Source organism: Oreochromis niloticus, linkage group LG18 (assembly GCF_001858045.2).
Source record: "Oreochromis niloticus isolate F11D_XX linkage group LG18, O_niloticus_UMD_NMBU, whole genome shotgun sequence".
Lineage (NCBI taxonomy): Eukaryota > Metazoa > Chordata > Actinopteri > Cichliformes > Cichlidae > Oreochromis > Oreochromis niloticus.
The window spans coordinates 7919988-7945062 of NC_031982.2; the positions used below are offsets into that span (position 1 = coordinate 7919988).

Consider the following 25075-nt stretch of genomic DNA (forward strand, 5'->3'; position numbering starts at 1 on the left):
TCTGGCAGCTGCTCCAAAGGGATGAGCAGAAAGAAGTTTCCAGAGTTCTTTAATGTGAGAGTTGCAGCTCTAGAACTCTTTAATGAGACTAAAGACTCTGTAGCCGTCACGCTCCCAGATCTTACCCACGATGCAAAGCGCTTAGCTCCTTTTGATGTCACGGAGCTGCCTCGGGCAGGGGTAGGGGGTAAGGATGGGGGCGGTGTATTTGTGTGTGTGTGTGTCAGGGATAGTGAAGGAGTGTGTGTGTGTGAAAAAGTGTTACAAAGCTAAGAGTTCCATCCAGAGTCACAAATGGGCGTTTGATCGTCACGAGAGATGAAACGATGTGTGATGAATTTAACACTTAACTCAGTGTGAGAGGCTTGATGATGTGGTTAGGAGGCTGATCCATATTAATGCTCTCTTGCCTCGGCAGGACGCCCCCTCATAGTTTCGGCTGCCGCATATATGCGATAGGAGGACAGGGGAGGCACCCGCTCCCCTCACATCTCCCCACTGTAAATCACCGCTCCACCTCAGGGCCGCATCCTCACCTGCTGGCCAAACAGCTCCGAGCTCCTCCACTCGATACCAATCGAAACCCGCAATACATAAACCATATCCTCAAGCTGTCAACCGTATCTCAACTGCCTGCGCTCATATCAGTAATACCACATTTCATCGCTCCCAGCACATAATCACGGAGCACGGCTCCCTGTTGTAATGTATTGCCGTTTTTGTGTTCGAGCGAGACTTTTCCGAGCTGCCTGAAAACGGTTTCCGGGAGACAAGAAACCATAAAACACGGGGCAAAGTTTGTGAGCCAAATCTTTTATTTACACTGAAGCTTGAATCCCACAGAGAGAGAGACCGGTGGCGAGCCAGACATGTCGCACACTTTCCAGATAAGTTGTTTTTGCAGAGGATTGCTGTTTTCACTGAGTGCAAAAGAGAGGAGGAAAACAAAAAAAGCATGATCTGTGAAACACAATCAGTTGGTTTAAAGGTAGTGTTCACATATGTTTTAGCAACTTTACATTTTTATGCAAGTACTAATATTGCAAAGTCATAGAAGGCTCCCAAATAGAAAGGCTGTGAGTGATTAGGAGGGGCAGGAGGAAGTTGAAGCGTGTCAATTTTAAGCCCGATCTCAGTTCCCTTTGAGTTCATTGGCCTTTAAAAGAAATCAGGTAATGTTGATCAATCCTTTCAACAGATCATCTTAATTAACCAAACATATATTGCAGAGAAGAGGCCATATGTAGTTTGCTTGGGTGATGGAGGGAATGCTTGGCTCCCTGCACTTAGTGACGAACACGAAGAAGAGGCGAAGCAGTGGACTGCCATGCAGGCTGCAGGGCGACGACGACGAATCTCGCTGTAGCTCAGGTGGACAGATTTGAAGAAAGATGATGAACTGAGGTGGGGGAGGGGAGGGGGAGTGATGGAGAAGTAGGGGATGCTCAGAACTTCTTATACTCTGCATCATCGGGCGGTTTCACTTCCACTTTCTTGTTGGCTACATCTCCCCAATTGGTGGTCAGGACCGTACCAGCTGACTCCATCTGCACAAAGAGGAGAAGTCACAGGTTTTCAGTAGCAGTTATGCAACACTTTCTCTCTGCTAGTGAGCCTCAGGTAAGTCCACCGCAGCAGAGCTGAAGTACAAGGTGACTGGTAACCCTTTAACTTTTCATTGTCCTGATGTTTGGTAACAAGAACTCGTGTTTAAGATGTTTAAGCTAAATGCAGAAATGACAACTGATCACACCGAAGCACCGCTGGCTTCAGGCTGTATGCTGGAAATGACAGTAAATACTTTTTTCTTCAGCATCATGAGATCATATCGTTAATGAATGCCCATCCACGCCTTCATCCATCAACATTTGGCTGCAATCATACACACTTCCTTCATTACACTTTAATACACGCTCATTAACGAGACAATCTGTTCCTGCTGCATCAATCAACCCCGTGTGTGTGTGTGTGTGTGTGTGTGTGTGTGTGTGTGTGTGTGTGTGTGTGTGTTTTCACTCAATATAATGAGAATTGTGTAAATAATTACTGATGGAGCTTTGCATTTTCATAGCTCCGCTAAAGCTTTAACTAAAGAAAATGAGAGCATTTTTTTAAACCTGGAACTTATTCTCATAATTGTTGCTGCAATTAGATGTTTGTGTAAGTCTGTGGGTTGCTGTCAATTAAGAACATGGGCATGCTAGAAAACTAACAGTCAACAACAAAAGTTTGAGGGGCCAAAAGTCAAATTTATAATTGTCTTGGTCAGTTCCAATTAATGATTTTGCTTTTTTTGGGCCAAACATCTGACCTGCCAATTACAATTTTGGGCGACTGTCTTTCCAAAACCTAACAGAGCTGAGCGAGTCTATACACGGACTGGAGGAACCAATGTGGCAGATCACTGGCTTTCTTTAAAAACAAAAACAATACCCCAGTAATGCCAAATGATCGGTTGAGGATCTACAGCAACAACATTGAAATATTCAACCGATTTTTTTTTCTTCAGAAGACCTGATATGTTATTTGCTAACTGGCCAACTTTACATCTAGTCTGGGTTAGTTAAGCTGTCTCAGAGCTGTCAGCAAGCATAAACTGTTAATTTCCTTCTACTGTTTTCAGAGACCAGAGCTCTGTGTTGTTGTCGGTCAGAGGGAAGTGTTTAAAATAACTTTTTTAAAGCTTTTTTTAAGTAAAAGAAAGAAAAGTGCAAAAAAAGAAATGTTTTTCTGTTCTCTTCATGATTTCAATTCTGATTCAAAATAATAAATTATCATTAAATTATGCAAATAACAGCACAAATTAACACAGGTTTTTACCTGTATTAAACTTGTGCAAACGTAACACGTTAGACTGCAAAAGCCTGTAAATATGATGTTCTGTGGCAGCAGCTGCCAGATTGGATCGATTTGGTTTAAAAGTGTAACTGATTTAAAAATGAAACAGGAAGGGCCAGACGTGGGCTGCTCAGGTTACAAAGATTAAACTTATTGATCTCCGTTATGCGTCTCAGAGTTCACTTCAAATAAAAGGTGGCCATCTAAGCAGACACCAATACACCGATTCTACAATGGAGGCAGTGAGGAAGGAAAACGAAACCTTTCCTTTTAGAACTGAGAAGAGATCGTTTTTGCGAACGAGCACGTGTACGACTGTTTTCAGTGTGAAACATGCGTAACACAGGTTAAACTTAATACTCACAAAGGATTTGTTCATGGCTCGTTTGACCTCGTCTGAACCATCCGAGTAGATCTGCTGGAAGAGCTTGTTGAGTGCCGCGTCTCCCTCCACCTGCTCATTTTTCTCCTCCTCGTTTATCTCCACCACCAACTTGTCCCACTTGCGGGTGTAGTGGGACGATGTGGGGTACTGGTCTGATGAAGAAAGAACGCAGAGTCATTGAGCAGAAATCTTTGAATTCCATCAGAGCCCAAATAAAAAGAGCTCACGGCTTTTGTGAAAACACTTCAAATGTTCATTTTTAATTAAATACGCTGACTTTTATCATCCAATCACAGCGCACAGACTCAGCTGTCAGCTCGTAACCAATTTCACTCTCCTTGCCACCGAATCGTCCGACTTAAATGGCGAAGAATCCCATTGTGATTTGATTTCTATATTTTTCTGGATGCAATACACCCACCATAATCCCAACAAGAGATGGCGGGATGGGGGGAGAGCAGGAAATGTAATCCAGACGCAGATTTACATAAATACAGCAGCAAGACGCACAGTAGACAGATTCAGGCCAAGTGTGGACAAACTGAGATGCCGTGCCATAAAAATAAAATGTCAAATATGATGTTTAAATGAAACCGCAGTCCAATTTAAAAGCAAGCGCTAATAAACAAGACGTCCTAGAGAATGAGCTGGAGGGAAAAAAAACAACATAGTTTGGCTCCCCACTTAACTTTTACTCCCCCTTTCAAACACACACTTACATAAGTAATTAATCCTGTCAGTAATAGGAATGTGTGGGCTAAAATACTGAGTCATACTCCGCTGTCATACCTTTCCCTCTCACTGCCTACTTTCGCCGTCAGACTAATGAAAGACTCTAGCAGGGCTCGACTGCCCACTCTCATTTTAGTGCAGAACAGACAAACACAGGAGCTTATACTGATCTTTGCAGAGAGAGGGAGAAATAAGAAGGGAGAAAAGGAGAGAGACAGGAGAACAGTCTGGTGGTGGTGGTGGTGGGAGGTGGGGTGGAAGAGGGCAAATGTCGAAGCTGCGGACTGACTTGGATTGAAGTGTTTGACGCTGGACTCGTGTCCTTCTCCCTCCAGCTTCTCCCATCTGACGGCTTCCGTCTTCTTCATCTTGATCTCCACCTAACGGAGGAGAAGAGGAGGAAGACATGAGAGGAGAAAAAGGGAGTTAACGATTCTTAAAAAGAAGCAAAAAGAAAGGAAAAAAAATGTTGTCTTTGGTGCGTACCACGAAAATAACTCTTCCACTAAAGTGACAGCTTAAAAGTACGGGACATCAGATCATTATTGAGGCCGGAGAGACCGGCTTGTTCAGAGCCGGCGTCAACTTTGTGTGTGTGTGTGTGAGCGGGAGAGAGAGACACATCAGGGATATGCGGGGGCACAGCTCAATCTCAAACCTCACTGACAGACATACTGCACTAACGAGATGCCTGTCAGCCAGAGGGGCCAGTGTGAGAGATGGAGCGTGAGGGGGAGGAGGGCGGGAGATCCTAATTCCACACAGCAGCATCTGATCCGAATCATTACACCGGGAGAACATGGTAGAGGAAGAAAACAATGAGGGGAGAGAGGACATGGACACATGCTTTTAACACTGAGCCACACTGACAGGGCACATAGCAGCAAGACACGCGAGCAGCAGCTCCATGCGTCCCCCCGCCTCCCACAAACCTTCCACACACACACAGAGTCCACTTTCACCCATTAATGGTGCGTGCGTTTGATATGTGTGCATGTGAAAGACAGAGCTGGTGATGTCGGCGCAATTAAGGAACATTTCTGCTCTGCTAGGCGATGTGATTATTCATTTATGAGGGTGCCAAGAGAGGAGACGGGAAGCAAGAGGTAGACGAGGTTAGGGACGGGGAGGCAGGGAGGCTGACTGACACGGAGTGAGGTGTGAGCGAGGGGAGCAGATTGAGGGAAATGAGACAGTATGATCGCTGCTAGCTTCTCCGCCGAGGTGATGAGCTAGTGCGAGTGGCTTTACACTGATAGATCGCTTTGGTGTGTGTCAGCGCTTTCTGCTCCACAAAGGGCCTGGTGCACACGGCGAGGCATCTGTGCAGTGTCCGAAATTAACTTTTGGGCTCAGCTGCAAAGGGCTGAACAGCTTAAAAAAACCCCAAAAACACAAGGTGTCCCCTGAGAATACAGGTTACTGCTGGAATAATTCATTGCCGTTTTAAGCAGACCAGTCGGATTGTGCGAAAAGGGAGAATTCTTAATTTCTAGTACACCGTCTACTCACCCCCAGGTACTCGCACAAACATAAAGGCTGGCATGCTTCAAAAGAAGTGCCTGTCAGAAAGTTTCTAAGAATTAAAAAGGGGCTCGCATCCCAAAATTTCTTTTGGAAAAAAATGACAATTTAATATTGACACACAATTCAAGCGCCGATTCTGTTTTGTTGCTTTCTTCACTTTTTGTCACTGCAAAGAATTGCAACAGTTTGAACATCTTCCAAGTGAAGTGAGGCAGCCTGAAAACGTGCATTGTTTTCGGCATATGCAAATTGCTCATTGTGTCTCGCCCCTCATCTCGCGCATGTTACGCAACCATCTGTGGAGCAGCTTAATCCTCGGGTTGGCGTGTAACTCTTAATCAACTTATCAGTAGGAACATGAAGAGCTGTGCTGGGAGATATCTGATTCTCTCAAAAATCACAGCCGCTGTGATGCTGTGTGAAATAGAAAATAAAGACAGAATGCAGTCATTTGCTAATTATTTAAAAGCCCAAGTTTAATTAAAAACAGCACACAGAAAACATCTTAAAAGATCAAAAACGAGAAACTGTGTCATATTTTCAATTGTCTGCTGCCTTAATAATACATGTAAAATGTATTTTGTCATTGCATTGCTTAAATAAGCAAGACCGCCACAGAAAAGACTTTCAACATGGCTCCACACGTTTGAGCCAACACACAGTTTTTGCATTTTTGCTTCTGTACACCAATCACAGACTCTCAGCTTTAACAAATAAAGGGACTGTCATCAATTTTCTGAGCATCCAAAAAGGTTTGCTTTTAGAAAGCAGAGCTATAGTTATCCAGTGTGCAAACTTAACTACAACTCCCAGGGTGCATTTTTGTTTAAAAACTTCAATTTAGTGAGCTTCACTTCCAACAGCGAGCGGAAACTTCACGCACTGTAAAAGCTGGATGATGTACTCATCAAATTAGCTCGTGTTTGCATTCTAGATCATTCTCGGGTGGAGAACCGTGAACTTTCTCTCCACACTGCAACACTAAAGCATGCTGAGTGCTACAGCTTTTTATCTGCTAAAGGCTATACACACACACACACACACACACACACACACACACACACACGCTCCAGTTCACTGGAAACGCAGTAATTTAAGATCTACCAGTCATACATAATTTTTTCAAAAACACGAACAGATGGCCAAAATGCAACGTAAAGAATTTTTAAATGATCCCGGAGACGTTTCTACGGTTATTTAGTGAAGCTTGCCGATCAGTTAGGCTTTGCGAACGCTCCCCACGGCATATTAAACACTTGTTTTTGACAGATCCACCTGCAGTCTGGGGCGTAGATGCCTTTTGAGCTCCGTTAGTGGTCTCGTGATGCTTTGAAGACTCGTGCGCGGATCAGACCGTTAGTTCAAATAACCAATAACTGGTGTTCAGCCTAGCACCGCTTTTGTAGCAGCACTAGTGACTCAAAACAAAATGTAGTCCATTTAGAGAAGTCTTCATCTTTTTTTTCTTTTTCTTTTTTTAATCATGTGATGTTTTTTGTGCAATCCAATGAAGGAGCGGTGTCAAAAATACAGTAATCGAATTCTATCTGTCATTAAATTGGAAAGCTATAAAGTTTTAAGTTTTCCTAAACAACAGTGAAGGCAAACGATCAAAGACTGAGAGAATTAAATGTATTTACTTGGAATTACCAGACATAATATTTTTGTAGCGATGTGCATCGAATTGACACTGTGTGTGTGTGTGTGTGTGTGTGTGTGTGTGCTCCTAGGACATACAACATTAATCTGCTGCCACATCTGCGTTTCCTAGCTTTTAAGGGACATGGCAGGCCAGGCGCCGTGTGTGTGTTTCTCTGTGTGTGTTTCTGTGTGTATGACAGGCTTGTAAAGGGATGTGACAGCAGAGCCACAATCAGGGGCCACCACCCACAGGACCCCAGAGGCTGGACTATACAATACTGTGCTACACAGACGCACACATGCTATTTACAGAGGGGCACTGAGGTCCCATGTCGCTTGTCACATGTGTTTGTAGCCATCGTTGCTCCGCTCCGCCACCCCCCCCCCTTCCTGCTAGGGTGCCCCGGCATCTTCTCCCTCTTTTTCCCCCAGATGCCTGCGGATTTTGAAACAAGCTCAGCTAAAAAGGACACAAATGAAATACACATAAACGTTCTTCGACGTTGACAGGCGTGCAAATTAAAGAGGGGAGACGCCACTTTAGCCGTTCGCCCAAAAGAGATGAGTTTCGAGCTGAACGAAGGAGCGAGCGCTCATTTCGATACCACTCGGCGTGTTTGCGTGCACGCCCACGTGTGCGTGTCAGCCGTCTGTTCTGATCAAACACACTGGTGTGTAATTGGCTCCCCGTTGTCACGGTGACCCCTGCGGTTGGAATGTTTGCCGTGATGGAGGACAGGACGAGGTCGCACTGACGATAATGTGCTAGAGATGACACGCGCGCACACGTGCACACTTCAAATAGTTCCTTTAAATGGCACAAGTGTGTTGAAAGATTACTGTTCAGCCTCTGTCATTGTACCAGTGTGTGTGTGTGTGTGTGTGTGTGTGTGTGTGTGTGTGTGTGTGTGTGTGTGTGTGTATGCGTGCACGCCCAGCTTAGCTTCCCCCTGCTAAGTTGTCTTTAAAGACAGCGGGGAGATGAAGCGTAAACACTGTGGAGCACAGAGTCCAGGGCAGCCTGTTACAGAGACAGACAGACCGACCAACATTGGTTGTGAGTCAACAGCTCTGAGGGAAATGCAGTTTTTTTTTTTTCCTTTTTTAAACGCTCATTAGGGATGCATGCCAATCTGGAGAAACTTGATTTGCTGATGCCGTTGTTCATTTGAATGTTTTTATCCCCCCAGTGGCTTCCTGGCTTCAAAAGACGAAACGGCTCCAAAATATTTAAATGAGACATGCATCGAGAAAGCTGCTCAGTATTTCAGGGGGTTTCTCACGCTGTCATGCGCATGGGCTCGCACACATCCAGTTTATAAAGAGTTAGGAGTTCGTATGCCATTTTAAACGTTTGAATCGCCAATGAGGGCTTATACTGTTGGAGTGATGTGTGCATGGGGAAGGGGTCCGTGTGTGCCCGAGGAGCCTACTGGACCAGGGAACAGTTGGGTCTTTGTGGGACAGGAGGAAGGTTTGAGAACACCCTCTCTTGTTATCCTGAAGGGAGGTGTTTGTGTTTCTATCAGTGTACACACACACACACACACACACACACACACACACACACACACACGGAGAGAATGACAGAAGGTATGTTTGTCTGTGAGAGAGCCATAATGAAATTAGCAAAAGAAAAAGGAGGTAAATGAGGATAAAGGGAAAAAAGGCCTGAAAATAAAAAAATAAGACCGTAACAGTGGGTGGAGAGGGAGTCTAAGACCATCTTCAGCTGCGGTCTCTCTAAGACTGAGCCCTTGTTTAAGCTGCAACCCACGTGCACCTCTGGTATGCAGTGTCTGCTGTTGCCATGGAAAAGTGAGAAAGCGAGTAAGAGGAAGTGTGGCTTTTTTTTTTTGAAAGGGGGCAGTTTCTGTGCAGGTCAGCTTCTATTCGACACAGTGGAGCCAGTGGATATAATGCTCACAATACAGACGTCACATATATAGAGAGAGACATACGGGTTATGCGGTGCTCCATTTCTATGCTTTTTGCTTCTTTGACACCATACAGTATGTAATTCCAGCACCCACCGTCGTGTATTGCCCTTTCATTCCCCCTGTGGCCTTGCTGCAAAGTAAACTTAAATAACTCCCCTCGTTGCTTTCAGGTGCACTCTGGCTCAGCTTGCTTAAAGATTTTTGAGATGTTTATACAATACTAAATCTTGTGAGACAAACCTTTTTTTGATTTGTTTTTGCTTGTGAGATATATATTTATATACAAGTATTGATCTAACAGACAAAAACAGGCTTAATTCGATCAATCAACTGGGGACTGAAGAAACGAGCTGTGTGCATCAAGTTGATCTGTTTAAAAGATTCACTTGAACACATTAGAAGACGCCGCCTCTGTATATGCTGGAGAAAGTCTCCAAGCCTCCTCCACAAGATACCTGGATGCTCGCAGCACTCTGGGTATACGCTGATCAGGCATAACATCATGACCACTGACAGCTCAAGTGAATAACACAGATTATCTCTTCATCGTGGCACCTGTTAGTGAGTGGGATATATTAGGGAGCAAGTGAACATTTAATAGTCAGAGTCGATGTGTTAGAAGCAGGAAAAATGGGCAAGTGTGAGGATTTGACCCAGTTTGAAAAGAGACAAACTGACGATGGTCAGACGCCTGGGTCAGATCATCTCTTGAACATTTCACACTTTCCGAATATTACTTATAACATTACCGACCAAATTCTGAGTCGCTCTTTTTCCAGTGATTTTGTTTGAGTTTGTTTGCTGGGTTTTATTTTTTGTTTTTCTTTTGCTGGGCCTCTAAATTGGAAAATTTATCACTGTAGTTGTGCCACTTATACCAGAATTGCTTTGCAGCTTAGTCCTATTCATAGAGAACTGGATTTGACATCATGGGAGTGAGGTAGGTTCATCTCAACGGGTGACACCTTTTTACCAGATAAAGTCCCACTTTTACCTTCTTGAGTGTACATAGATCACAGATGTTCCAATCCTATACTTGGATCAGCTATGTGTCCGACCCTGGACCAAAAAGCAATATCAGATATTCTAACAACAAGTGTGTTCAGTGCGCCGGTTTTCAAACGGGCGAGCTAACACAGCGTGGAGGAAGCTAACAGCACAGGATTCGACAGTGTGGATGTATTTCACGCCTCCAATGCAAACAGTTTCTTTGTTTTTCCTTTTCTCTTTGAACAGGAAAAACAATGTGTTTTATTTTCTTCTTATTTATTTTTCATCTTGTTTATCGTCAATGTGTTTTCTTCAACTTGATTAATATTTCATTTTACCTTTCTGTTGTTGGCTCCACTGCACGATTGTGTGTGAGAGCAGGAAAGTGAGGCTAGCACACCCATAAATGACTCACTAAAAGTATAGACGCATCACCAAGGTCACAGACTTGATTTTCATTAGAGAAGGTCTTAAAAAGCAGGCTTTTTAAGTACGCAAACTCCATTTAAGAAAAGGCTGTTAAATGAAAGACATCTTAACGCAGGTTTACACGTCTCTTAGCGTCCGCTCACTTTGTTCAGGTCATGCAATTTGCAACAGACATGTTTGCGTTCAAAATCCTCACAGCTAGCTGATGTAGCTAAACATAGCACAGAGGCAAGACCAAGACCTGAGCAAAACCCAGTACTTTGCATCAAACAAACAAGAGGCGGGGTTGTTGTTGAGTGTGTTCATCAAGCCTGAATGCAAACTTAATGATAATTGTATTTGGGGGAAGAAAAAAAATAAATCACAACACGCTTCATCAGTGCTGTTCTGTCTGCTGATAAGACATTTATATAACGCCGATGAGTAGACTCATCTTTAGTATTCTAATCATCTGCATAAATACCATTTTCATTCCATCACTCTCTGCTTCTGTAGGTGGCTTCGGTACATTTTGTTCATCTCTTTTTCATTTCCCATAAAGGTCAGCTACCTGCAGATGGAATACTTCGGAAGATTATAATTTTATCAACTATAGGCGATAAACTTTTTCTCCATGTCGAGTCTAACTTTGGTAAGTAAACGATGGGAGTCATTTCAATATCACATATTTACTGACTTTTCAAATATGTAAGACTCACATGTTAAATCTAAAAGTCAGGAAAACTGATCAAAAAATGAGCAACTCAACTCTAACTGGCTGGGTAAAAAAAAAAAAAAAAAAAAAAAAAAACTGTTGAGGTTCAATATTCAGCCCAGAAACTTGTATAGTTCTATAATTTCTTTAGTATAACTTACATTCTGAGGAGCTGATTTCTTTAAACCAAATAACTTGAAAAAGGCAGCATCTACAGATGCTTCTTAAACAAGAGTCAAGAGAAAAGAGCAAAGCTTGATGGAGTTCTGTATTGACAAGACCAGAATGATCAATGCCCTAAAAAAAGCCAAATCCCCTCCTTAATGATGAAGAAAAAAAACACAACCAACCAATCAAAACAAGTCACACAGAAGGCTGTTTTTTGATCTGCAGGCTAAAGCCTGACAGGGGTCTAAACCCTGAATCAGCACACACTCAGCCAGCACACTCATTAACCCACATCTTCTATAATATACACTAATTAGTCTATAGTAAAAAGTGCCCTTCCTACTCATTAGGTCCATAATCACCTTAAAAAGGGTTGAGGAACTCTGCGAGTACAGCCGTGTGTGTGTGTAGGAGTGAGGATTTGTGCATATGTGTGAATCTCCTGTTAGCTGCACAGATGAACTGCACTAATGTCTCCGCAGGAGCTGCACTGTATACAGCCAGAGTGGATTTTCTCATTTCTGCTCCAGCTGCAGTGAGCTTTACCAGCATTAAGGAATTATAGGTAGCGACAGTCTACTTTATACTGCTTTAAATCACCGGAGAGATTAAGATGTTGATCTCAGAGTGGTAACCAAAGTAATGATCGGTCAGAATTTCACTAAGCTGCTTAAACTCGCATTAGCACGCTTTTCCTCGTTGCCTTTTTACTGCCATCTGACACCCGCTTCATTATCTTTTCTTTTTAATAAAGAAAAGTCTGAATCCACAGAAACCAACACGCCGTCCGATGCATCTGCACTTCAGAGCAGTAACCACATTTCTACAGCGTGCAGCATTACTACATCCTATTCCCTTTACAGCGGCATAAAACGCAACCCCCGACATGTTTGATAGTCTGCTGCTTTATTGTTGAGAGGAACTATTGGCGTGGCAGGGATAAACACAGTGCTCCCAATCATTCCAAGTAAAATTCAATGACTTTTCGTTGACTTTCAAAAACTCAGCAGAAGTGTTTCTATGACCTGAAAATGTTGTTTCTTCCTCGTTTGTTTATGTTTTTGCTACTAAAAAAAAAACCTGTAAAGTGGCACAGAGACTTATTTTCTGCCAAAGCCAAGTCTGCTGTGTACAGAAAGGATCTCAAAGTATTTCCTAAATTCTCCGTGGCTTGAATAGACCTTTTAAAAACTTCAAAAAGAATCCAGAAATGACCTGGCAATGATAAACTGTATCCTGGCAAGCACATCATCACCCCTGTATGAGGCCATTTATCATCTCAGCTCTTTGAGTGTTGGTCAGCCGGGGTCACTGTGACCCCAGACTGGACAAAAAGCAAGCAGAATACACACGTCTCAATATTTTCAAAGTACATTTTAGAGAACAATGGACCCTTAACACAACGGCAGGTCTGATACGTGTGGTCTGGTTCTGCTTTATGAATTGGTCTTGATAAAAAAAAAAAAAAGAAAATTTAAGAAGTCTTAAACCTGTCAAAACACAAAAAACATGCTGGATGTAACTATGCACAGCTGCTACTGTTAAAAACAATGGTGGGGATTTTAAGCGTTTCCCCCACAAAGATGATATTTGACCCTTGACGACTGTTCTCGTACCCTTAATGACGGGTTTTGCCACATCATTAAATATCAACAAAGACATGGTTTGTTGACCATTGGGTTTTCCCCAGGGTAGCCCTAGTTAGAGATCACCCTTACCAAATTCTGATCACACGCAATCATTATGTTCTGAAGTCAGGCTTGAAGTCATGTGACAGAAACCACTCAGGGGGTAAAGCTGTATTTTCCGAACTAAGTAGGTGTCCAAGGGGGAAACAGTTAAAGATTTTTTACAGCACATTAACTCCGCTAGCTAAAGTTAAAGTGATACCTTAGAGGTGAGGATCTTGAAGCTGCTCTGTTGGGGGACAACAGGGTGCAGGAGGTGGAGGTTGAGGTTGTAGTTATCCCCTGACGGCAGCTGTATTGTGGCAGACATCTGAAGGCATCACACACAAAAGATGTAAGTTATTACCCTTCATATACTGGCATTAGCTTTGGTAGTAAACTATTTGCAAAATATACACATATGACATGGTTTTAGAGGTAGGACCATATCCACGAAGTATAAATAATAAATAAATATGGAACCATCTGCAAGTTGGAATTGTTGCATCAGTATACAGATTTTATGGCACAGCGATCCTTAGAAAAAAAGAGATGGGGGGGTCGAAGGTGTCAGAGTGTCCATGAGAATGATCATCTGATGTGGCTGGTGTGACGGCCAGTAGTATCCTCAACCTGTCCCCCTCAGCCACGCAGTGACCAGTGACGAGGGGGCGTCAGACAGCTCCTAACGGCCTGTCACTCACTCGGGCAGGGTAGGTGGGCGGCTTGTTGTTTTAGAGGGACAGGGCTTCAGCTACGGCCCAAACCCTCACACTTCTAACAAGCTCATCACTTGGCAAATGTGACACTTATGCAGTCTTGTATTTCATTCCTTTTGAATCAACAGCACACTGCCCCAGCAGTGTATTCAACTGTAATCTGCAACCTAACGCTTCACTAAAACTTTTCTGATTTTGGACCCATAATGAATGAGGAAAAAAGAAAAAAAGAAAAAAAGTAGCTCACTGGGGATAAAAGCTTCGAAAGTTAGCTGAAGCTGCTTTTGGGCAATTCCACAAAACTATCAAAGCCTTAATATTCATTTCAAGTTGAATTCCTGCGCTGTCTGTAGGTATACAGCTTCTGCAAACGCAGTCACCAGGGAAAATAAATGGAACCGCCGCCTTTCATCTTTAATTTCTTTTGTATATACTGACCTAGTAAAAAATATATGAACTTATCTGTAGTTTGCACCACGGAAGGAGCTTAACAAGTGACTGTGTGATTCGAAGCGAGTGAACAATTTCTTTTGAAATGGGGTAAACTCAGTTTGTTATTCTATTAGGAAAGACAAAGCTGTTCCCTGGGGTGCCCCACAGTTACCCCTCGGAGAGAGGGAAAGAAGGCGAAAGGCAGAAAGGAAAAGAGTAAGAAAGGGTAAGAAAGGGAGGTTGTCCCCAGAGGGTTCTGCAGCTGATCCTAGATCAGTTATGCCTTCCATCTATAGACAATTAGGAGGTTGGAGAAGCTGGGGAGGGTAAATTGTTCTTAGATCTGTACTTTGGGGGCAATGTTAACAAGGCACCACTGGAGGCATAGTTGGGTCCATGGGGAGTGTGTGTGTGTGTGTGTGTGTGTGTGTGTGTGTGTGTGTGTGTGTGTGTGTGTGTGTGTGTGTGTGTATGAGACCCATCTAATGGGCCCCCCTGAGGAAACACCCAAGAGCTAACCCATCTCTGCTCCACACACAGAGCAAACAGAGACTCTCAACGCAGCATTCAAGTGTGTGTTTATACCTCCTTTTCCATGAAGCTGACATGCACGCCATCCTTGGGTACGTTTTTCACCATCACTGTGACAATGACTTGCGATTCTGTTTGGTACCAGTCGTGCCTGAAAGAAGAACAATTAAAAACAGAAGAATTAACGGCACAGGAAGACTTATTTGAATTTGACCCCTTAATCCACTTATTGCGACAAAAATGGAGATTTCATGCATAATAATAATTTTAAAAAGCAGCCATCTTCATTAACATATATTTTCTGTGTATATGGGATTTACATTTTTATAAAGAAAGGGGCTGCTTTGAAGCACTGAGGCTCGGTTGAATATTAAATCAGTATAATAAATAAACAGCAATACCAGATAGGGCGTATTTACATTTGTGCACTTACTTCACAGGTGGAGCCGCTGGTGTCTGCTGGGTCATTCAGCCCACGAGACGAGATGACAATTAGAGAGGAGGACGTGGTGGGAAAGCAAATGGATGAGACAAAAAAGCACAGGAATGAGGAGGGGGTGTGTGAAAAAAAAGCCATAACAACAACAAAAGAAGCTTAGTATGGCTTCCTTGTTTGAAGCCAAAGCGTGGACAAAGCCGTGCTGATGCTGAGAGCAACAATGCCCCCAGGTGGCCTCAAAGAGAAACTCACCGTGTTGACGTTGTTGTTTTGTGTCTTATCTGTAGGGGAAAAAAAGGAAAAAGGTGGGCTTTCAGCTCGAAACATTTAATACACCCATAACTGGCTTCACTGATCTCTGTTAAAACATGACTATTAGATTGCTGGATAAGAGCAGAGGTTCCGGCGCCAATTTTAAATGTATCTATAGGTGAATAACGGACAATAGGCACACCACAACACAACGTAAACAGACACACACATACACTCTCCGAGCCTCTCCACCAGTTTGTTTACTGGTCCAGCCACGCCCATTAAAAGCCCTGTGAGCCCGAGCGAGCCCAAACACCGTTTACCAGCATGCTGTCATACATTATTCACAGACTTCATTACATAGATAGATGAGATGATAGGAGGCGTGTTAATGTTGTCTTAATGAGGTCGAGCTTGAAGTGACAAGGAGGGGGGGCTGCTTGTGTGCGACTGTGTGTTCTGATGCATGCGGGGTGCCACATGTGATGGAATAACCAGGTGCTGTGTGTGTGTTTGCTCGCAGTAAACACAGTCACCAGGAAAAAAAAGAAAGACAAAAAAAAGAGGCTGTTCCCGGTGTGAGCAGTAAGAGCGTGTGTGTGTATGCTGTCTGCAAGCCGGCTTATCAAGGAGGCTGGGTCTCATCGGGGGCTTTCAAACATCAGTAACGTTAACTCTGATGAATCACGCGCTCCTGGGAGTACGTATGCACGCGGGTGTGAAGCGTGTTTGTCAAAACTCATGCTCTTGTTTACTTGAGATGATCCAGAGGGCCCAGGCATCAGCAGCAAACAGAAACGCACCACGCAGACATGGCATGCATCTTTTATTGGACTAAGCAGCTCAGCCTCCACCACTGTGAGCGCATACTGTAGATCCATGGATGTGTGTGTGCTCATTTGTTTGATCAGATGGGCTGATCTGCTCCCTGACTGTGCCATTTAGCTGCGCGTTTGATGGCAGGCAGTAAATAGGATATACTGCACAAGTTAAAGTTTGCAAGTCTGAAGCTTGTTTGAACTAAAAGTACCCCAGGCAATTTTGTTTACTTACATTTAGGCTGTTACAACACAGATTCTCCCCCCCCCCCCCCCATCTTCAGATGCATTATTACTGGTCAAAGTTCCATAAAACTACAGTGTTGTGCAAAAGTCTTGAGCCCCCTATAATTTCTTTATATTTTGCTACAAATAGGTGCAGTCACTCACTGAAATGTGGAAACCTTCACCGAAAAAGGCAGCTTTATTCTTCAGCACAGCCTGAACTCGTTTTTTTTTTTTTTTTTTGTCATTTCTGTAAGTCAGTAAATGTTGAGGTTTGGGCTCTGGGGAGGCCAATCCATGACTGACAGTGTTCCACTGTGTGTTTTTCTATCCAGGCATGCTTTTACTACATTGACAGTGTGTTTGGGGTCATTGTCATGCTATACAATAGTGGTGCAACGGATCACGGTTGATCCATAATCTGAACCGATCCCACTCCACGGTTCGGGACACACGTGATCCGAAGATTCAAAAAAGAAGGAAAAAAAAAGTATGTGTATGGTGCGCGTGGTGGGTCTGTCAAGCAATAGTCATGGCCAGCGCTAGCGCTCCAAGTGAAGGAGTAGAGGAGTTTGCGGCATTTAAGCAGCCCTTTGCTCCCCAATCCGACCGGGCTAAAGCTATTATAAAAGCTACTGGGGTGTTTAACTGCAGACGGGAGGCCGTATTCCCTTGTGCAAAACAAGGGGTTTAAACTATAATGAACGTGCTTGAGCCACGCTATGATATCCCGTTGCGCGTCCACTTCAGTGACAAGATCGTACCAAGCATGTATGAGCAGGAAAAGTCTAAAGTTATGGCTGAGCTGTCCCAGGCATCTTCTGTTGCCCGACTACAAATGGGTCGACCTCCAGGTCAACGGAAAGCTACGTGACCGTGACCGCTCATTATATCACAGAGGAGTGGTAGATACAAAGCCCTGTACTGCCCTATACTGCACCTAAATTGTTTTTATATAATTCCGTGGAATGAGTCTTGAGTTGAATGTTTTTAATAGGCAAAAAATACTTAAATAAGTTAATAAGTAAATGTTAAGATTTTTTCTTTTTTTCCTTTTTTTGCTGATCCAAAAATTGATCCGATCCATGACTTAAAACCGTGATCAGATCCGAACCGTGAGATTTATGATCCGTTGCACCACTACTATACAATGAAGCTGTTGTCAATCAAATGCTTTTCAGATGTTACTGCATGGGGGCTCGACATCCAATAGTAATTTTCTGTGTTCATAATTATATGAATATTAAGCAGATTTCCAGATATTCAACATGACTGCAGTTCTGCAGCACTCACTGCTGTACATACTGACAATGATTTGAATCAAAAATTCTAATCAGTCCACCAGACCTATTGTCACCGATTTCCACATCTCTCAGGTCCTGTGTCAGGTCTTTTCCTATTTCTTCAGAACAGCACTTTTTGATACTTTTTATCTTATCCGTTTTTGGTCAAACACACAAAACACACTGTGCACACGATGACAAGTTTTCTGACAACAGCTCTTCGGGATTCACCTTGTTAGTGTGAAAATGTCAGACTGTTATCATTGGCATTTTCTGAAGATTCAACTAAAGAAATGGAAATAAAATGTGTTTTTGTTACAGACTCCTAATGGCAAAGTGCCTAAAGACAATTAAAAATACTTGCAGTCACCAGTGCTACCCCTCGGCCTCTTAGAAGATGCACCTATAATATCAATTTGAAAATCCTATATTGCCTCGTTCTCGAGTTATCGTGTTCACAGTCTTGGGTGTTCATGCCACCCGCCCACCGGGGTGACGACAAACCCCATCAGCCTTTTATGGCTGCGGGGTTGAAATTGCTCTTTGCCAAGTTGTCTGATATGTGTAGATATTTCACTGCTTCATCCCTTGATTTAGATGCATTTTGCATGTGTAAAAGATTCACTGGTCAAGTGTGAACTTGAAAGAATAAAACCTGAATCTTCTGAAAATTGTTAGGTACAAGGAGTGGACTGAAAATGAGTGAAAAAGAGAAACTTTGAAAGACTTTCAGAAAGCCTGATGAGCTATTGCAAACAATGGCTGGATCAAGACTTTTGCACAGTACAGAGGGAGCTACTTACTTCCCATCATCTCCTCACACCGCTTGAGCCAGACCTCAAAGGTTTTGTCAGAATCTGCAAAAAAAGAATAAACACTCTTACATGTTTAACACTAAGTAAACTCTGCAACACAAAAAGTCGTTACGAAAACACATAACTGCATCAGTAGCTGGTTACTCAAGTCTCAAGTGCTTTAAAGAGGACATGAAGCACAACACAGCTAATTTATATCAGTCCTCATTCATAAAGTGCTTTACAAACCCGAACATTACGGCTAACAGGTGGATATTTACGATCACTTTTGTGCTATCTGCCAAGGGCAGCACGTATGTGATCCCTTAAACTGATTTTTATTGTTAGTGTCCTTATTTTCCTCTGAGCCATCAATTCTGTCACCTGTTAGATAACATAAACTAGGGCTGCACAATTAATCGTTAGAAAATCGCGATCTCAATTCATACTTATGTGCGATCTCATTTCCAAATGACAACGATTTTTTTTAAAAAAAGAAAAGAAAAAAAAGATGACGATTGTACCGCATTTTGATCCGGGACATAATCTGCATGAAAACAAGCGCTCACTCTTCCTGCTCAACAAATGACAAGGGCGGTGCCTTATACCACGTAATACCGAAGCCAGCTGGCAGGGAAAAAAACAATGGAGAGCACGTGAGAGATGACGAAGCTGTAAAGGCCAAGAAAGTGACAGGAGAAAATCCGTCCCGGTCAACCACATCAATAACAGGAACCTTATACAGCGCTTCCCCATACCCGTCGAACTCCCGCAGGCACAAAGAAATTACAGAGGCTATCACTTATCACCTGGCTAAAGATATGGCTCCCATCAACACTGTGCAAAACGAGGGATTTAGGAAAATTATCAACACCCTAGACAAACGCTACACAGTGCCGTCCTGCAACTATTTTTCAAATGTTGCACTACCTGCTCTATACACGCAGTGTCGAGCAAGGGTGGAGACGGAATTACAAGCAGTAGAACATTTTGCGGCAACAACAAAATGTGAGACATTTACTGTTTTTATGTTCATTTATTGTTTTTATGTTCAGTCTCAACTGTTACGAAGTTGATGTGCAGTTAATAAGTGCAATAAATATTTATACTGGAAAAGAAAATCGTGAGAGAATCGTGATCTCAATTCTAAGCAAAAAAATTGTGATTCTCATTTTATGCAAAATTGTGCAGCCCTAACATAAACTAATATAAGTCTATTAGCCGCACCCAACCAACCACGTGACGGAACGTTTCGTACTGACAGAAGATGGCGCTACACATGTTCTCAAAACTTTAAGCACTTATTTCTTAAATCCAGCTTCATCTATGTTGGTTTTTGAGAGCAGGGCTGCGTGAGTTAAATTAGCCTTTATGTGTGTAGCATTTCATGCCCCCTTTAAGTAAAGGCCAATCAAGGTTGAAGGCATTCATTTCAAGGCATTTCATCTAAATCAGGAAACCACTCATAATCTGACTTGGTAAGCAGATGTCCAAATCACTGTACATGCCCGAAGAAGGTGTGGGGAAAATAACGTTCTTGCATCACAGCAATGTTTGTTTTTTTGTTTTTAACTGTACATCAGTTTAAGTCTTTCTTCATCTCGCACTGATTTACTTCTAAAAACAAATTCACTAACTGCTCCTTGAAGACACTCGGGCCACTTGCCAAACTGCCATTAAAGCCCTAATCAGTCAATGCTCCATAATTTCGCCTGTGAGAAGCACAATGACAGCTTGTACTGCAAGGAAATATTTCTGTACAATGTGTTCATCAAACACTACTGAAGCCTAACCAACAGTAATGCTTTAGTATTACTTTATTCACACTATGGAGGCCAGCTATAGTTAACTGACTGTATGCTGGAGAAGTTTAATTTTTCTGGAACATTCCTTCCCATGTAAAGACTTTACTTGCGTGGGGTGACCAGGTAAATCAACAGTGGCCGACTGGCAACTGAGTTTAGCATAATTTAATTTTTTTTTTTTTAAATGAAGCCCAACTGAATTCATGGAGTTCATTCATAAAATGAGAGACAGTTAAATATATAGGTCCTGTTATACATTTGTCACCAAGTACTGGGAAAATACTTGTAAAATAATGTGCAGCCGATCCAATTCCCAAAATGTTCACGCAAACTTTTAGAACAGTGTTAGTGGGATTATTGTAATACTGGAATTTGGAAAATGACAATATTTTATATCACAGGCAAATACACCACAACTCTGAGGACATGTTAGATTTAGATTTAAAAAAGACAAACCTAAGAAGGCCACAACGTGACAGTGAAGTACGCTTGCTTTAAGACTTCTAAAGAAGCATCCAAACAGGACATGTTTGGCCTGCGAAGTTTGCCTTGTAGCTGACGGTTGGTCCCTAGCAGTCATTCCAGGTACTGGTCATCAAGGTAACCCCTAACTGTATTACTAATCTGTCATATGTCCATCAACGGTATCCTTTGTTATTCGATCTGTTGCCTTAAAGTTGAGAATAGTTTAACACAGGACAAGCCACCTCATGTTGCCAGCAGTTATTTCACCCGCCATGGCTTTAAGTTACTGAATGTCACTGACACCGACTGTCTGTGGTCTGTGTAGTCACCTCCTGTATGTACACCTCTTTAAGATGGTGTATAGGTCTAGAAGCCCCTGAGACTGAAAAAAGAAAAAGAAGAAAAAAAAAAAGCCCAGTACTGTGTGTTAAGCACAACCATCAGACACCACTCACAGTACTAATACGTAGCACTAATACAGTTCTCATGGTGGGTTTCCATTTGATTTACTGCGATGGGCAACCACAGGTGATACCACTGCAATCCCTGTTAATGCTAATGGTTTCCAACTATTCCACTGCTCTCCATGTGGTAACGACATGCAAAGATTTGGAGCAATGCCTCTGCAAATATGTTGAACTACCCAAGCACCAACTACACACATGTGAAGAACACACAGGCTTTTCTAATGTAAGAACTGAATGGAGAACGTGGAGTTTGTCTACATCAGTGAATTACAGTCTACATCCAAGTCTTCTCAGACTTGACCATTTGAATACAGAATGTCATCACTTTGTTATTTTATCTGTATGAAACATTCCCCTGAAATGGTTTCATAAACCGCAAAATAATTCTGGTATTATGTTAAGATTACAGTAACCTTGACCTCAGATGAACAAAACCTATGCAGTTCATCCATAAGACCAAGTGAACATCTGTGCCAAATACGAGGAAAGAGAAAAAAAAATAAAAAAAATTTTAAAAAGAGGTTTGTTCTCCAGAATGTGACGCACGGATGTAAGATGTCCAAAAACATAATGCCTTTGGCTAAGGTGGTCATCACAGTGTTAGTCATTAAAAAAAAAAAAATAAATAAAAAAGCCCTAAAGATAAGGCCCGAAATTTAGCCATGAAAACAATGAGAAGAGCGAAGTGGACAGGACACTGCTGCGAACAGTAGTTGGTACACAGTGGAATTAAGGAACCTGCACTTGAGGCCAAAATGGGCTGCACTCACCATCCAGTTGGTGTCCCTGAGTGAAGGCTGCATGCGCTGACTCATAGTTGTTCAGGTGATATTCGGCTATTCTGCAGTTGGGCAAGAAAAACATGCCACATGAACTTAGATCAGGCAATCTTGGAAAAATAAACGCAGCTTCATCTGACAAACAACATCTGTATGATTTACCTTGTTAAAGCAAAATGTTTTGGTAGTTTTTGTGCATTAACTTCTGAGGAAGCGCAGAAATCAGACTTCTTACTACACTGGTAGTTTTCTTCCACTTCCGCGGAAGAAAATGAATGGATGGTAGTTTTAGAAATTACATTTTTAAGTATAACTTTAAAGGTTTCAGACAATTCTTACATTGCAAGGCGTAAAACGTGAAGTTTTACATAATGCAACCACACCAAATTTATATTGTGACCACATAATAAGAACAATAAAGAAAAAATATATAAAATATAGTTACAAATTGCTTTACAAAACATGATAAATATATAAAAACAAAGAGGCAACAAATTAAAACAAGGCATAAAATCTGAACATGCTGTGTGAATAACAGGTGAATAAACACAACGAAAAGAAGTAAATCAAAGAAATAATAAAGGGGCAGTAAAAATAGATTTACTATGAAAAGTATTGAGTAGTGATTTCAAAGTACTGAGTTTGCTAACCTCAGTTGCTATGGTAACAGAAAACACTCAAACACCTATGTAATGAGGTGTATTGTGGGAACAGAATGATCTGACCTGACAAACGCAGCCAGTCGCTCAATTAACACCAACCAACTAAATCTACAGTGCGGGTAGGATGAGCCCATGCAAGGTTTTAAAAGTAACAATAAATACAACTTTAAAAAAAGCTTCAAATCAGCTCAACTTTAAATCACTTTGTCTTGTCTCTGTGAATTTGTTTTGAATGAGGTGAAGGCAGGTGACTGAATTTTGTCTGAGACCCGAGTAGAGTGGATTACAATAGTTCAAACGTGATGAGACGAAGGCAAGGATGACTCCTCCGAGGCCCGCTTGAAATGGAAAATGTGAAAAAGCATGACAGTACCACTTTGGTGATTTGTGTGTTAAAACAAAGCTCTGACCGAAGTTTGTTTGATGGACGAGGACGGGTTTTCAAAATTTTCCTTTAAGTTAGAGGTCAGGTTTGGGGTGTGGGGGGAGCACTGAACCAAAGGCCTTCAGAATTGAAATCACTGAGCTGAAAGAAGTTTTGTGACAACCGTCAGATAACATCAGAAACATGAGCCATACACAGCAGGTTTCATCCCATCTTGTCAATAAAGCTGGCTGTACGTTTGTGTCAGAAGGGATAATTTTTTAATCAATTAAACTACATGTTTTAATTATTATTTTAGTTAATTTACCTTTTTTTTTTTAGTGGTGAGATGAACATATCAAACAGTAAATGAAGTGCAGTCTAAACTGAGCTAAACATCTGCATGCCAGGGTGGACCCCTGTGGGTTAGGTTGGTGATTCTGAATTGGCCATGGATGTGAGGAAGGCCCACAGTGTTTTTAAGCTTTTCTTGTACTGTAAAGTATATTTGTACATTGCTTATAAAACTAACCACACCTGCGAGCACTATTTGGGGATTGTGCTCACTTGCCATTTTGCCCCTTTTAGTAAATTTGGCCCTATGAGTGGTCAGTCAGGCTAGAAAAGTGCTATGTAAAGGCGTGCATTTCACAGTCCATACCCTGTGCGCATGAAAGCAAGAGAGAGGCTGGGTTTTAGCTGTTGTGCTTTCTTGGCGTCATCAGCAGCACCTGTGGACATAAAACAAAAGTAAAAAATTACTATGTTTCTTTATGCAGTGCATATATCCAGGCTGAGTCACATGCAGTGTAAAACCTCAAAAGCTAAACAACACGTATTTGTAATGCGCACATAATGTTCATGCACTTAATAATGCATCAAAAATACAATTAGTGTGGTCTGTTTCCACATGTGCTATGCAGACTTACAGCTGTAGTTCTTGAGCAGTATGTGGGCATAGGCACGCTGACAAAACCACTCAGCGTTGTCTGAGTCTCCTTGTAAGGCCTCGTTAAGCTCCTGAAAATAATAACGAGGTGGCTATTATTGTATAAAGGGCTTAAAATCGTGTTTTCAGCTTCAAGAATTGTGGCAGGAAAGAAACTTCTAGAAAAATGCTTAAATCGAAAGTAGAGCTGTTATGCATCTGCAACTTTCACTTTCGCAGTCGGATATCGTTATAGAAGAATCAGCTCTCTGTAAATCTATTTGAATCTGTGTTATTCCTGCAAATCAAACTGTAATGATTTTCATAATACTGCCCCGGTTAGTCACATAAATAACCGCAGATTCACCAGAGGCTTTTTAAACAGCAGAAATAAACTTCACTGGTTAAGTCTGTTGACAGTTAACAACTTCATGTCAGGATGACAGGGCTAGTATCCAGCAGCAGACTATTTCGAGCTAACGTTATGTAGTAATACCTCCTCACGCATGAGACATATTTAATTCTTAATGGTATTAAAGAAACAGGTGACCGTTTGATATGATAACGAAGCGATTCTGGGATTACTTTTATTCATAACTAAATAGGGCTAGCAAACATGTTGGCTAACTTCGCTAGCTTGTTGGTAATATCTGAAACACAAACACCACAGGTATTACTCAATTTCCTTTCTAGAGTAAGTCCACTGAATTTAAAGTTAAATGGACATCCTGCAAGAGCCACCGTGCATCGCACAAACTTGTTTGTGGCTAGCTGAGGCTAGTGTTTTACCTGCAGAGCTTTCTGTGGATCTTCGTCAATGAAGCTATCGGGGAAGCTGCTAAAAGCAACAAAAAAAAGCAAGTTAGCGTTAAATAACTGAAAGAAAAGAAATGTCTGCTGCTATAAGAACAGTTCATTGATAGATTTAGATGAACTTACCGTTCGGTTGCCATCTGCTTCTGTGGATGTGCACAGTGTTTCTGGAGTGACAGGAAAGTTCTAGATGTGGAGACTACGAGAAACGTGATAGCGGTAACAGTTACAGCTCAAACACAGCAGAGAGCCTGTCAACATCCGGCTGCGCGCAGCTCATACTGCCTC

At 42.2% G+C, this 25075-nt stretch overlaps 1 protein-coding gene across 3 annotated transcripts; it reads right to left on the minus strand.

Moving 5' to 3' along the window:
- Positions 1 to 793: 793 nt before the first annotated feature.
- sugt1 (SGT1 homolog, MIS12 kinetochore complex assembly cochaperone) lies at positions 794 to 25073 on the minus strand. 3 transcript variants are annotated; one of them, XM_003453292.5, is made up of 13 exons: positions 24914 to 25073; positions 24764 to 24812; positions 23976 to 24066; positions 23708 to 23777; positions 22012 to 22082; positions 18514 to 18567; positions 15385 to 15413; positions 15127 to 15149; positions 14748 to 14844; positions 13235 to 13342; positions 4245 to 4335; positions 3203 to 3375; positions 794 to 1547 (listed from the first exon to the last, which is right to left on the minus strand). In XM_003453292.5, exons 1-13 carry the CDS (start codon positions 24925 to 24927, stop codon positions 1446 to 1448), a joined length of 972 nt encoding a protein of 323 aa, XP_003453340.1. In that variant the 5' UTR covers positions 24928 to 25073; the 3' UTR covers positions 794 to 1445. The 3 variants fall into 3 exon arrangements, with proteins under 3 accessions (XP_003453340.1, XP_025755881.1, XP_025755882.1); XM_025900096.1 differs by having other exon boundaries at positions 15127 to 15152; XM_025900097.1 differs by having other exon boundaries at positions 15127 to 15152; positions 24764 to 24809; positions 24914 to 25064.
- Between the last annotated feature and the right edge of the window lie 2 nt (positions 25074 to 25075).